This window comes from Corticium candelabrum, chromosome 16, assembly GCF_963422355.1.
Source record: "Corticium candelabrum chromosome 16, ooCorCand1.1, whole genome shotgun sequence".
NCBI classification, from domain to species: Eukaryota; Metazoa; Porifera; class Homoscleromorpha; order Homosclerophorida; family Plakinidae; genus Corticium; species Corticium candelabrum.
In genome coordinates, this window is record NC_085100.1 from 6,083,754 (window position 1) to 6,096,429 (window position 12,676).

General features: G+C 40.1%; 1 protein-coding gene across 1 annotated transcript; it reads right to left on the reverse strand.

The window, feature by feature from the left end:
- Positions 1–5,652: 5,652 nt before the first annotated feature.
- On the reverse strand, positions 5,653–8,644 carry LOC134191805 (katanin p60 ATPase-containing subunit A-like 2). The gene is made up of 7 exons (XM_062660427.1): positions 6,906–8,644; positions 6,790–6,835; positions 6,258–6,426; positions 6,089–6,193; positions 5,964–6,035; positions 5,835–5,912; positions 5,653–5,778 (listed from the first exon to the last, which is right to left on the reverse strand). Exons 1-7 carry the CDS (start codon positions 6,913–6,915, stop codon positions 5,653–5,655), a joined length of 606 nt encoding a protein of 201 aa, XP_062516411.1. The 5' UTR covers positions 6,916–8,644.
- Between the last annotated feature and the right edge of the window lie 4,032 nt (positions 8,645–12,676).

Sequence of the window (12,676 nt, forward strand, 5' to 3'; positions counted from 1 at the left end):
TCTTCTACAACCCAGACAAAGTTCTTGAATAGACCTGGCTGTACGTATCTCGAAGCAATCAGGCTAAAAGTGGCTACACAGACTTCTAAAGACGCGTCGTACTGTACTCAGTAGTAGTCGCACAGACGACACAAACGTCTCTGCAATTGCCCTCCATATTTGCGATTCCCACTCATTTCTTAGCTTAAGATCTTCGGAAATCGAAACAAGCTTGCATATGACTTGCGCGAATTGGTGCATCCTGCAGCCACGCAACACTGAACCATTCTTTTACCACACATTCCCTTTGTTGACAGTACATGCTTAGCGTGGAGTCTCCACTCTGTGACGTGTACACTACACCATGCCCGTTACCGGAAATTGAAGAACCGGAAACAACTTTGCCCTGCTATATAACAGTAAAGGCTTAACTTAAAATCTAAAACTATTTTCCTGTCATGTATGCAACTAAAACTATCAATATACAACATAAAGAATTTTTGATTTTTGCGTTGCAGTTACTCTTTAATGACAGAGCACCTGTGGCTTTCTCTAGATATAGAAATTCTAATCCTCAAAATCTCTGTGCTCTTAGCTTTCATGTATTCATTTACAGACGATAAGTATTCTCCTTTATGTTTGTTACAGACAGAATCTTCTGACTATCAGCCAACAAACTGAAGTGCTCTCTCCATAATTCTAATATTTCTGGGACTGTTGTCGCCTCACCTATCTTTCCACTATAGGAAGCTGGAGCATCACTATTTGGATATCTTCTTTTAACTTTGTCCCAAAATTTTGCTTGATAACCATTTTCAAACTCATCCACCATTTTCCTCTTATAAATCTTTGCCTCGACACCCTTCCACTTCTTCAAACACCATTTCAATTTATTTCTTGACTCACACATGTTTTTGTAACTCAGTCCATTCTGTGGTTTCCTTCACATTTCGATCTTTGATAATATCTCAATGCGTTTTCTTTACCCTGACAGATGCTACCACTCCAACCTGGTCAGTGAATTTCTTTATGTTTCTTCATAGGACTATCTTGCAAGACTTACCTGCTGTAGCAGAAACTGCAAAAACATATCATTATAGTACTTCTCAATGGCTGAATTTCAACATGCTCACAAGTACCCGGTTGCCAACATATTGCTGCTTTAGCAGGAACTCACTGATACATCAAGCAATCTTCCCACTAATTTCAGAATATCTAGTCAACTGTTCCTCATTAGCTTGATACTGTAGTGTGCTGATACCTTATATTGTAGTGCACAGTACTTAGTAAAGCATGCTAACACTGGGTTCTAAAAAAGTAGATTTCATTTCTTCATCGTGTTTTCGTGTGGACATCTTTGAAAGGATATGAAGGAAGAAAAAACATTGGCTTTGCCTTGTTCGTTGAAGGACCGGCATTTGAAAACTATCGATGACTGACAGACAAAGAGAAGACAACCTATTCGGTAATTGAAGCCTCATTAAAACGGGAGTTCATGTCTGGAGGAGCCGACCAAATGCAACCGATGAGAAAATTATGGCAACGTAAATGAACAGGTGAGGAGCCAATCCGTTTGCTCATGATATAGCTAGATTGATTGACCTAGCTTATCTGGAATCCAACAATGTGGAGACACTTGCGCGAGACACATTTCTAGAGGGTTTGCTACCTAGCTTTCAACTATATGTAAAACTAGACCCATCTAGTACGACAAAATCACTAAGAGAACTTACAGATGCAGTCCACCACTTACAGTTGGCTGGAATCAGGAAACAATCAGGCAGTCATCCATCACATTCACCAGTAAGTCACATTTCAGAATCAGAAATGCAGTCTTTTATAAAGTCGGCAAAATTCAGTCATTTCACAAGCCTAAAAATATCTTCCAATCAGTGAGCAGCCGTCAGAAACCACCTTGGCAATCAGGAAAATATAACATAAGTCACAATCGTAGACGAAACTCCAGAAGACGTTTCTCTGTTATATTTTGCGGAAGTCCTGAACACATTTGACCAACTTGTCCACTCATTTGAGATTGCCACAATTGTCTAAAAGTGGGACACCTCGTTAGGAAATGTACAGCTCCAAGCCCAGTGTCCAATCGTGTAGATCAGGCAAAGGAAAGACATGTTTCAAATCTTACAACCGCTAGACACGGACTCATTTTGGTAAGGGCTACAATTAATGATCGACACCACGTGTTCCTAGTCTATACAGAAGAGGATATTAGCCTGTTACTGTACAGTGCCTTGAAAGCCAAAAATTACCGGTAAGACATCGTATGGTCCGGAAACCACTAATGGTCAATGGATCTGCTCTCCGATGTGAAGGCATGACTGATGAGTTGACACTAACAATTGGTCTGTGTAAAGTCTCAAGGTCACTCGCTGTAGTCAGAGGAATTAAATACGGTATCTTGGAGACGAACATACTGGCACGTCTAAATGTTCAAATTAATGTTGCTACAAATTAAAAGTCTCTATTTGCATGGTCACAAGGTTTCCATATTCGAAAATGTTGGGTGACTATGTTTGGTTTGTCTGAATAAATTTGGTCAAGTCTACTCATCAGACAGAGTTGTAATTTCACCAGGAGAAGAACTGACAATATGGGGAAAAGTCCATTCAAACACTCCAACAACGTGGACGAGTGTAGTAGGGGTACTGTATGAATTAACTAAACGGTCTGGTTTACTAGGATGTGCAATGGTAGTGGAAGGGGGAAAAGAGAAGAATGTCCCTGTTTGCGTCTTGAATGTTACGAAAGACCCAGTAACAGTCTATAAAGCCGATCGTTAGCCGAGTTTACAGAAACTATGATGAACAAAGACAAAACACGTGATGATGCAACAGAAACTGGTAAGATAACATATGGTCCTATCAGAGAAACGACACTAGGAGAGTCATTGTCCATGTAACAAAAAATTGCCTTGAAAAGTTACTACGGAAGTAGAGCAAAGTGTTCGCTTACCCAGGCAACGATGGACAGATGCAACCCACGTTGAGCACACCATTCTGCTAACCACGGACAATCAGATTGCATGTAGACCTCACCGCCTGCCAGCGAAATGGAGAAATGGAGTTAAAGAAGAAGTACAGGAACTGCAAAGACAAGGTGTAATACAATCATCTGAATAGGGCTATGCAGCACCTGTCTGCCCAATTAGAAAAAATGGTTCAATATGTCTCCGGGTAGATTATTGCGCCCTCAACTCCAAGCCAAAGGATACGACGATTCCAACAAGAAATCTAATAAAAGTTGTGGAATCGATGGCAGGAGCCCAATTTTCAGCCAGATTGATCTAGCGCATGGATACTACTAAGTGCCGATTGCTGAGAACGACAAAGAGAAGATGGTCTTTCGAGCCCATCGGGTTTCTACGAATTCAATCAAATGCCATTCAGATTGCACAGCTACATTTGTAGAATGATGTCTTTTGTCTTCGATCACATGACCCCCTACAACTAGTACTGTATATGGACAATCTTTGTGTTTTATCGGCTTCGTTCGATGATCATCTTATACGGTTAAAAGACATTTTCAAGACTCTGTTGAAATATGGCCTGCAAATTATAGCTAAGAAATGTCAATTTGCAATAACTGAAATTATCCTCTGTGGTCTACGAGTGAGAAAAGATGGACTAAGCCCAGAGTCAGAAAAACAGCTGCATTTCCAAAGATCCACAAACCTTCAAACATAAAAAAGGTTAAAATGTTTTGGGTATGATGGGCTGGTATCAAAAATTCATACCAAGGCTTGCATCCATCAATAACCCAATATATATCCTTTGGAGCCATTCGATGGTCACACGAATGTGACATCGCCTTCAACACTTTAAGAGATGTTGATTTCTAATACAGCTAAGCAAGAAGAAATATCCAAGAAAAAAGTAGTTCTTAGTGTTCTAACTAGAAATTTTCACCATCTGGCAAAGCTAATTAGTTATGATGTCACAAATAGACTGTGATGTCTGCCATTGCCAAAAAAACTTATGCCATTACACTTGAGGTATGCACCCCAGATTCCGTGATCAAATTCATTCAGTGTACTTTCCCACGTCCACACCTAGCAATGCCTTGACAGTCATGTGTGATCATACTGAATGCTGATTGTCTGCTACTATGCAATGAAGAGCAGATCATTGTTACGAAGAGCATCTATTGAAGGTCTAAGCTTTGCAATTAAAATTTATCAAGATATCCGGTTAACAGGTGCAAGCCTTGTCAATTTATAGCCAGGATCTTCAATCTGTAGTAATTACAAGGTTTCCAGTTCCTGTATGCTGCAGAAAGACGACTTAATTGATGGAAGAAAACGAAAGCTTAGAGCGGCAGACAAGAGCGTAAACGTAACACTTTTAGTGCGGTCTCCGTTACTAAACTAGATGCAAACGAAACCGCGTTCTTGAATAGACGTAAGCTACTCATGCATGCAGATAGAATTTACTCTACAACAATTGAACAGACAGACACTCGAAATCTGCTGCAATTACTAAATAAGTTATTCTAATAGCTTTTTAATTATAATGTATATGACCACACTTGATTGCCTATAGCTAGAGACTGCACAATATCTTTACTTCAGTCTCTTAACTACAATTTGCTCTTGTAATAGTTGGCAAAAGTCACGCAGACAGAGTATTAGAACCACAGGACCATTTATGTTTCTCTATGAAGTCTAGTGCTTTGCACTAGAACAAAAACAAATTAAACTAGAATTAAAAACACTTTCTATGAAAATGAGAAGATGTAGGGATTGCATAAAAACAATAGAAAACAAGTTTACATAGCAGTGGTGACGTCACCTAGTTTTCAAACGCACACTCCCTACATTATTGTCCATAGGGTTGGAAAGACTAGATGACGTCACCACTACTATGTAAAACTTGCTGCTATTGTTTTTATGCAATCCCTATATCTCTTCTCATTTTTCATAGAAAATTTTTAATTCTAGTATAATATAATCAGTCTTCGTGTACTGTCATTGGCGTGCGTTTCAGGTATTCCTCAACACCACAAAAGACTTCATGAAATGAAAGACGAAGCAGTGCTAAACTAGCAACAGTAAGATCAAACAATGCAAAAAAGACTGGACAGATTCTGAAGTCGATAGATGGTTATCTTCCATTCTGCAGCATGTGCAAAAGTCATTAATCCCATACAGAAAGCCAAGGCTGAACAAAGACTTTGCCAGGAAGTCTATACAAGTCCGTTTCACCATTTCCAATGTCAACAGAGCAGTTTAAAGCCTCAACGTACACTTTGTATAGTTTACATGGTACCTGCTTAACTGGCAAAATGCACATGAAACAAAAGTGATCCAATTGCAGCTGTACTGTTAACTAGAGTTCTTTTCTAGTCCTGTTTATCTCACAGGCTAATAAAAAATTGTGTCTACAAAAATGTAGAGATACCAAAGAAGTCAACTCTACCTAGATGAACATCTCAAGACAAGTTAGAAACAGGATGAGCCAAATGATTTTTCAAACACATCATTTCCAGTGTTATAATGCTAGCAAGAGTCTTAACAAACAGAATTCTCCTTTCTAACAAATTACACTAATGCATACTGCTTAATTAGTTACCATCATTTGTACTCAAACTATGCACAGTAATCTACACAGCCAGACATCAAACAAGTTCTTGTTCTTGTTCTAGCCATTGCTTTCCCTATCACTGTAAACTGACCATTATACACACCTTTATAGGATATACAACTGCTTCTTTTACAAGCCTCTTAGCTTCACCAAGACCAATGATATCGTTCCACCGAACATCTGGATTTTCAAGGTAAATATCCTAAAGCAAACAATAAATAAAACTATTCACCAAACAGTAATTCTGACGTATCTTACCCTGCTTATCACAGCGGCAAGTTCCCTAGTCTCAACATCATCCCCAGCAAATGCTGCAATTGGCTTCATCAACCTTCCCTATCAAATGAGCTTGCTTTCATAACCAAAAACAGCAACAAGCAATCTTACATCTCCCAACGCCTTCTGTGTTTCACCTAATACAGCAGAATTCAACATCTCTCTCATATTTACAACCATCCCCTACACATTAAATATGTCAACAAACAAAACTAACTATCCCAACATGATATAACTTTAGAAGACGCATTGATAGGAGTAGTGATTTGCCTTATTGAGGTTCCAGCCAAGTTCAGGGAGGAAAGATCAACTGGTTTATTATCAAAACAATCAGTTTCTTTCTGGATCATAACAGTCAGTTAGTATGTATTGCACGACCATGAGATTCTGTTACATGTCACTGACTCTTTTCTCCTGCACTTTTCCTGCACTGCTAGCTTTCTTCTTTACATGTCCTGATAAAGATGGGCCACTGCTTGTGGTGCTGCAGCTACTGCCCACACTGAGACGCCGATGAGCAACAGGTGGATTTGGTATTTTTGGTAGCAATGGATTACTGCCCTGCTTAGTGTCACTACATACAGATGTCACAAACCATTAATTGCAACCTGTTAGACATTGTACGTACATTGGTTCAACATTGGTTCAAACAGCATCGGTTCAATCAATTGCTTATTATTTGCCAATGTATATTCAGTGCAACTACTTTTAACAGTAAACACTACTTGAATTTGATTTGATTTGTTTAAGTATCTCATAGTAAACCTGCCAAAGTGTGGACAACTTCTTTAAACCAATGACTTGCACATGTATAATATACGCATTCTGGATATTTCTCTGACTAAACCAAGCACTGAACCATTTAATTAAAAGACAGTATATCAAACAGTAATTACTAAATGCTTATCACACATAAAACATCCACCACAATACATACTTTCTTCTTGGTCTTGGTGGAAGACCACCCTTTGTTCCTCCATCTTCTGTAAATGTATAAAACAGCAGCATTTGTTAGCCAACAATGCAAGTTTATCATTTCTCCTCTAAGCCAACCTTCAGACATAACTTTCCTGGTAATCTTCGGATACTTGCTGAATTTTACATAATAAAATGCTTCATACTCCTTAATTAACAGCCACAGTATGACACAATGTTATACACTGTACATACTGTAGAATTAGTAGCATCTTGTACAACATTTATATCTATGTGCTGCATGGCATTGCAAACAAAGATTGACTCTACATAGCTACCTTAGGCAACAAATCTCATAAAAACTTTGTTCAAGAAGCACAAAAACCTACATAATGTGAAAACTTGCGAGTACCCACTTAATGTAAAACAGTTGTAAGAACCAGTAGACATTTAGAGACTGCCATATAGACACACCTTAAGGTTTAACAGTATGTCCCTAATCTAGGAGAGGTTATGTGACACAGTCAGACAGACCTCTCAACTTTCACGATTTTACCAAGAAACTCACATTTTACAGGCATGTCTCACGATCTCACGATTGCCAGTCCTTTCTCCCAACAAGCCTACGGTGAGACACTCTGACAGTCTCTTTGTGTAGCCTCGTCTTTCAGGACATTGCGGATTCTTTGAACTAGACTCTCATATACGGCTCTGCTTACTTGGATCTGGGTTATCCGGGCAGGGTAGCTAACTGCAGTAAAAGTAACACTTGGAAGTTCGAGGCAAAGCCTTAGCACCTGTACAGAAACGTAAAGCAAGGCCAACATGCAAACAATGCCCACTTTGGACACGTTTGATGAGTGTGGTCATTTACTAAAGACAGTCTCAAGATTTGGTGCAAAAAAAAGTTGAGAGGTCTGGTCAGAGTACGCCTGTGTAAGCAATGGTATCCCACAAATTAAAGTTGTGACACCATATTCAGAGTACATGACAGTTGTGCGTTTGTACACTATTTCACAAAGAAGCTTAAACTAATTCACTCACATGCACATACTGCTATCAATGTTGTTTGAGACATTGATGCCAGCAGTCTCTAAGTACTGTGTTTTCTTGTGCAGCCTTCAAATTGATTCCAATGAGAAAGTCAAACTTTGCAATCACAGCTTGCTTCTTTCAACAGAATATAAATCACATCCTTGATAAACTTTGCAAACAACTGTAGCTAATTTGAATTTCGCCAAACTTTCTCTGAAGTGCTACATGCAATTCTTCTGTGGGTATGTCTTGCTAGAACTTAATTTCTACATTTGCCAATTACATTGTCTTCACTAGAGGTGGCAATCGGACATTTTGCTAGTTGAAGGAAAGAATTGCACGCTTTGTCCATTATACCGCCACTAAGCAAGTTGGCAGCATGGACTGCAATAGGATTACAAAGCAGCATATAGTACTAATACAAATACAAGCACCTTAGGCTACGATAAATACTTCCAATTCTTAGTACCGTATGCAATGAGTTTAGGCACAGCATGGAGATTTTGTTTTTTAGCACACTTTTTAGCACACAGTAAACATACCTGTATATAAAATACAAACAAATGTTTCTACACAAATTCTAATAGGTTGCAGTGTCTGCAAAAAGTACAAATGCAGTCATATCAAAAAGAGAAGTTAGTTGCAATGTTTAATAGGTGTTACACTGGCATAGCACGTAGCACTGGACAGCACTAGTATCATTTTGTCTGACTCAGCTGTAGCTTTCAATTCTACAGAAAATCCAACCCCAGAGCAGTGTGCTTGTGGTGCAAGCTGCACAGAGCCTAAAATTATTTCAAACAGAGTAACAGGGAGTGGTCAAGTGAAAGACTTTACCAGAGGGTCTCTAGCAAAAAATGCTGAGCAAACGTGCTTTGTTGCAGATGCTCATCTGGTCGTCCTGAGCTCCGCAATGATTGTACAACCATTCCAGATTCTCATTTCTATTATTTGAAGGGTGACAGTCAGAAACGTGCTGCTGCTAATGCAGCCATCCTGTCACTAAAAGAATTGAAGAAACATACAAAAGCTTGTTTTTTGACATATCAAATGTGTTCACCGCAGTGCAATGCATTCTTCCACCATGCTGTCTGCAGCTTGTCAGCTGCACTGGCCATCAGCACCAGCAGAAATATTAACAAAATCTTGGATCAGAAGGCTTACTTTGTTGAATGACTGCAGGCCAAAGGCATTGAAGAGAGAGAAGATCAACCTGAACGTCTTGGAGTACCTCGTCTCATTGATGTGCGACATTATGTGGTATGTGGATTTGATGTGCAACATTATGTGGTATGTGGATCCACACCAGACAACACTGAAAGATCATTATTGCACTGTGATGTAATTGTTCTCATAGTTCATAGGCCACAGAAAGCCAGCCAACACATTGACACAATGATTGTCACTATCAGCTACTGTGTTGCAGTAATTACCCGAGGCCCGGATTTCCGAGCTCGAGTATAGTAGTCGTTCGATGACCGGACGACCGACCGTATATATAGTTGGTTAGCACAGATGCAAATGAGCTATTCCGACCAATAGACGAGAAGTGGTGTCAGTACCGACCAATAGACGAACGTGATGTCATCATGAGGCTCCACCTCTCTGTCTTTGGTAGCTGCTAACGAGAATTCGGCCATCGGGCATCCGTCCTGTACATGGTGTTTAGTCCTTTGCTTTAAGGGTTTAGCACATAGAAACAACGCCTATAGTTTACATTTGCACGTGCATGTTTCCCCAACAACAACCAGGAGCGAGGGTGTGTAGCTGTACCTGACTTGTAACATTTTGCTTGTTTCACAGTGTTTCTGCATAGTGGTTCTGCAGTCTGCCAGCTTGAATTTTTGGTGTGCGTGGCTGAGCGGCCGTGGTGTTGTTTCAAAGATCACTAGTGTCATCTTCAACAGAAATTTGGCGCCTGACGGGAATTTGCAAAAGGAAACGTGCATTGTCCATGACAGTGTCTGTTTGTTGGACGAAGCGGCTCGGCTGACCTGTAAGTACGCTAGTGAGTCTCTATTCATTTTTGTTACGGTATCCAAAGTCAGAGCGAACAGACGCCAAATTAATCTACATGTGCACGTGCATGTTTTCCCACATTGATGTTTTGTTTTGGCTCTGGGGTCACCTCATTACGTAAGGCACGTCGAGGCTACCTGACTTGTAACATTTGGCTTGTTCCAGCACTTCGAAGAAACCTGATCTACATTTGAAACGTGGATGTTTTCCCCCATTACGACAACAACCACATGTCTAGAGAAGCTGCACAAACAACCAGACATCTAGGTTGTTGTGAGCTGCAAAATCGATGGCGAGCTGTTTCTTTTGTTGTACGTAAGGGTTTAGCATTTAGAAACAACGCCTAATCTAGCTACATTTGTAACTTTCATGTTTTCCCACATCTAATTTTGTTCTGGCTTTGGTGTTACCTATGCCACGCCTAAAACCGCCCATAGTGTCACTACAACTTCAAAAGCTGCACAAACAATCAGATGCCTAGAGAAGTAGCACAAAGAACTAAACGTCTAGAGAGCAAAGGTTGTAACATTATGCTTGTTCCATCAATAGTGTCATCTTCTGAAAGCTCAAAACATTGTAGGTGCATGAAATCGTGGTTTGTTCACTGAAAATCAGTGCTTCTTCTTTTGTACCTATCTAGTTATCTAACCAAAATCTGGTTTTCGTATTTGCTCTATACTTTCGCTGTGCGTGGTGGTTAATTGGTATTGTTTAAATCATTCTGTCATAGCGCGACTAATTACCTTCAAGGTGCAAATAGGCCGAGGGTTTGCACTTCTAGTGCTTCTTCATTCGTTCAGTGTTTAAAGCAATGCTGCTTGTAGCTCTGGCTTCAAAAGCACGAGACGATTTACAAAGCTGTTTTAGAATTGTCTGAAAACTAAAAAAGTATTTCAATTACCTGAAACTGAAACTGCATACAATGCAAAAAAGCAGTCTAGCCTGGAGCCAATGTGAAGAGATGCTGATGCTATTGATCTTGCGTAATGCAGTCAACTCCAGTTGCATATCCATGCAAATTGCCAACTTACTGCAAACTTAAGAACTCAATTAAGTCTGCTGATATATAGTTTATGAGCATGCGTATATTAATGATTTTGAATTAGATATATCTGTTGATGGTTGCCAGTACCACTAACATCTTCATGAAGTCATCCTATTTACAGTTTGAAAGTTTGTCTACAGCAGATAATGAAAGGAGATGCTGCGTTCTTGTAGCGCGATAATCCCACCCTAAGTGCGAATGATGTGTTACTTCGCGTGTATTTCCAAGGTGAGACATGATTTACCAGCCTATCACACTAGAGCCATAAACATATTGTTTAAATTAGACCAGTTCAAATGCAATCTCTATACAAGGAACTAACTGGTGATTGTTCTGTGGTTAAAGTAGATGATGCATGCATCCACAGAGTGATGAATAGCAAAGATGTTGACCTAGTGTGGGCCTACAAGAGTTGAACAGAGACAATAAAAACAATTTGACAAGTTCTGAGATGAGTGTTGCTGGTATTCGGAAACAACTGCTCGAACTGCTGCTGATGACAGGAAGACTGCCATCCTCACACACATTGCAAACTGCAATGTCTACCGGTGATCCCCACTCACAGGACATGAGTTCCACTTCCTTTGCTGGACAGGTATATGTCGATTGAAAGATGCCTCCCCTTAAACCAAGCTCACCACTTCACCATGTAACAGAACTGTCATCCCTGTTTATAGCACATGACAGCAAGAGAACCACATACTTGTCTATAGTGACAGAGGCACTGATCGCCAGATGACATTCCTGTTACTCAGCTTTATTTGATTGCCCTCTTTATGCAACACAATTTGGACTAGTTATGTGCAGTCCACACCCCTCCTCACAATAGCTTGAGGAATCCTGTGGAGCCATGAATCTTGTCTTTGCCTTGCATGCAGTTGGTCTAATGCGCTGTAGCTGCGATGAACAGTTTGAGGAAGTCTTAAATGGATACAACTCCTTGAGCTAGATATGAGTCGCAGCAAACAAGATGCTGACCTTAAGACAGCATTGCTTAATGCCATGGAGCACTCAAAGACTCTGCTCTACAAAATCTTTGGTCGCCTAAAGCTGAATAATGTTATCATGTACCACATTTGTTGCTGCTCAGAAAGAAAATGAACTTTTTTGGCAGTTTGAAAACATTGATCCCACAGTTCAGTAAACAGACAGATCACAGATAGTCATTAAACAGCATCCTCAGATGAAGCATTTCATTGAGCATGGCTGTAAAAGCTGGTGGTACACATTCACCATCAAGAATTGTGGCAATTCACATTGCACCGTATACAAATTACCAAATCTTCCTCCTGAAGTCTTTACTGGCCTACACTTCCTGCCAGATCCTGTACCAGATGCCCATGGTGGCCATTGCAAGCCACTTGATGATGTCATTGGACAAAGCACAACAAAGCAGTTTCGACCATTCCTGATGTCAGGGAAGCACAATTATATTACCATTCAGTCCCCAGCCCAAACTGCTAAGAATGTGTTGTTGTGTTCTTCACTCCTCAGAGTGTGAGTTGCCCTGGGTACTGTATGCAGAAAGAATGTTAAAGCAAGACATCTGCAGGTGTTGAACAAGTTGTTGAAAAACATGCTACTATTCTGTGGTTTCAGTCTACATAACCTCTTTCCAGATGCTAAAGAGGGTAGCCAATCGTTACATCAGGGCAAACATAACTTGAATTACGTTGATTGAGTTACCATTTTCTCTGCGGGCTGTTTTCCACTTGTTTGTATCTACTAGGCCAGTGCAGCAATGCACTGAACAAAGAAAGAATTGATCACATGCCTACATGCATAGAATGCGTGTCACAAACAAAAAATC

Excerpts from the sequence above, each read along its gene's own strand:
- LOC134191805 (XM_062660427.1), bottom strand. Across the intron at positions 6,427-6,789 it reads CCACCAAGACCAAGAAGAAA|TGACACTAAGCAGGGCAGTA; the intron begins GTATGTATTGTG and ends ATCTGTATGTAG. Across the intron at positions 6,036-6,088 it reads CTATCAATGCGTCTTCTAAA|GGGATGGTTGTAAATATGAG; the intron begins GTTATATCATGT and ends TTTAATGTGTAG.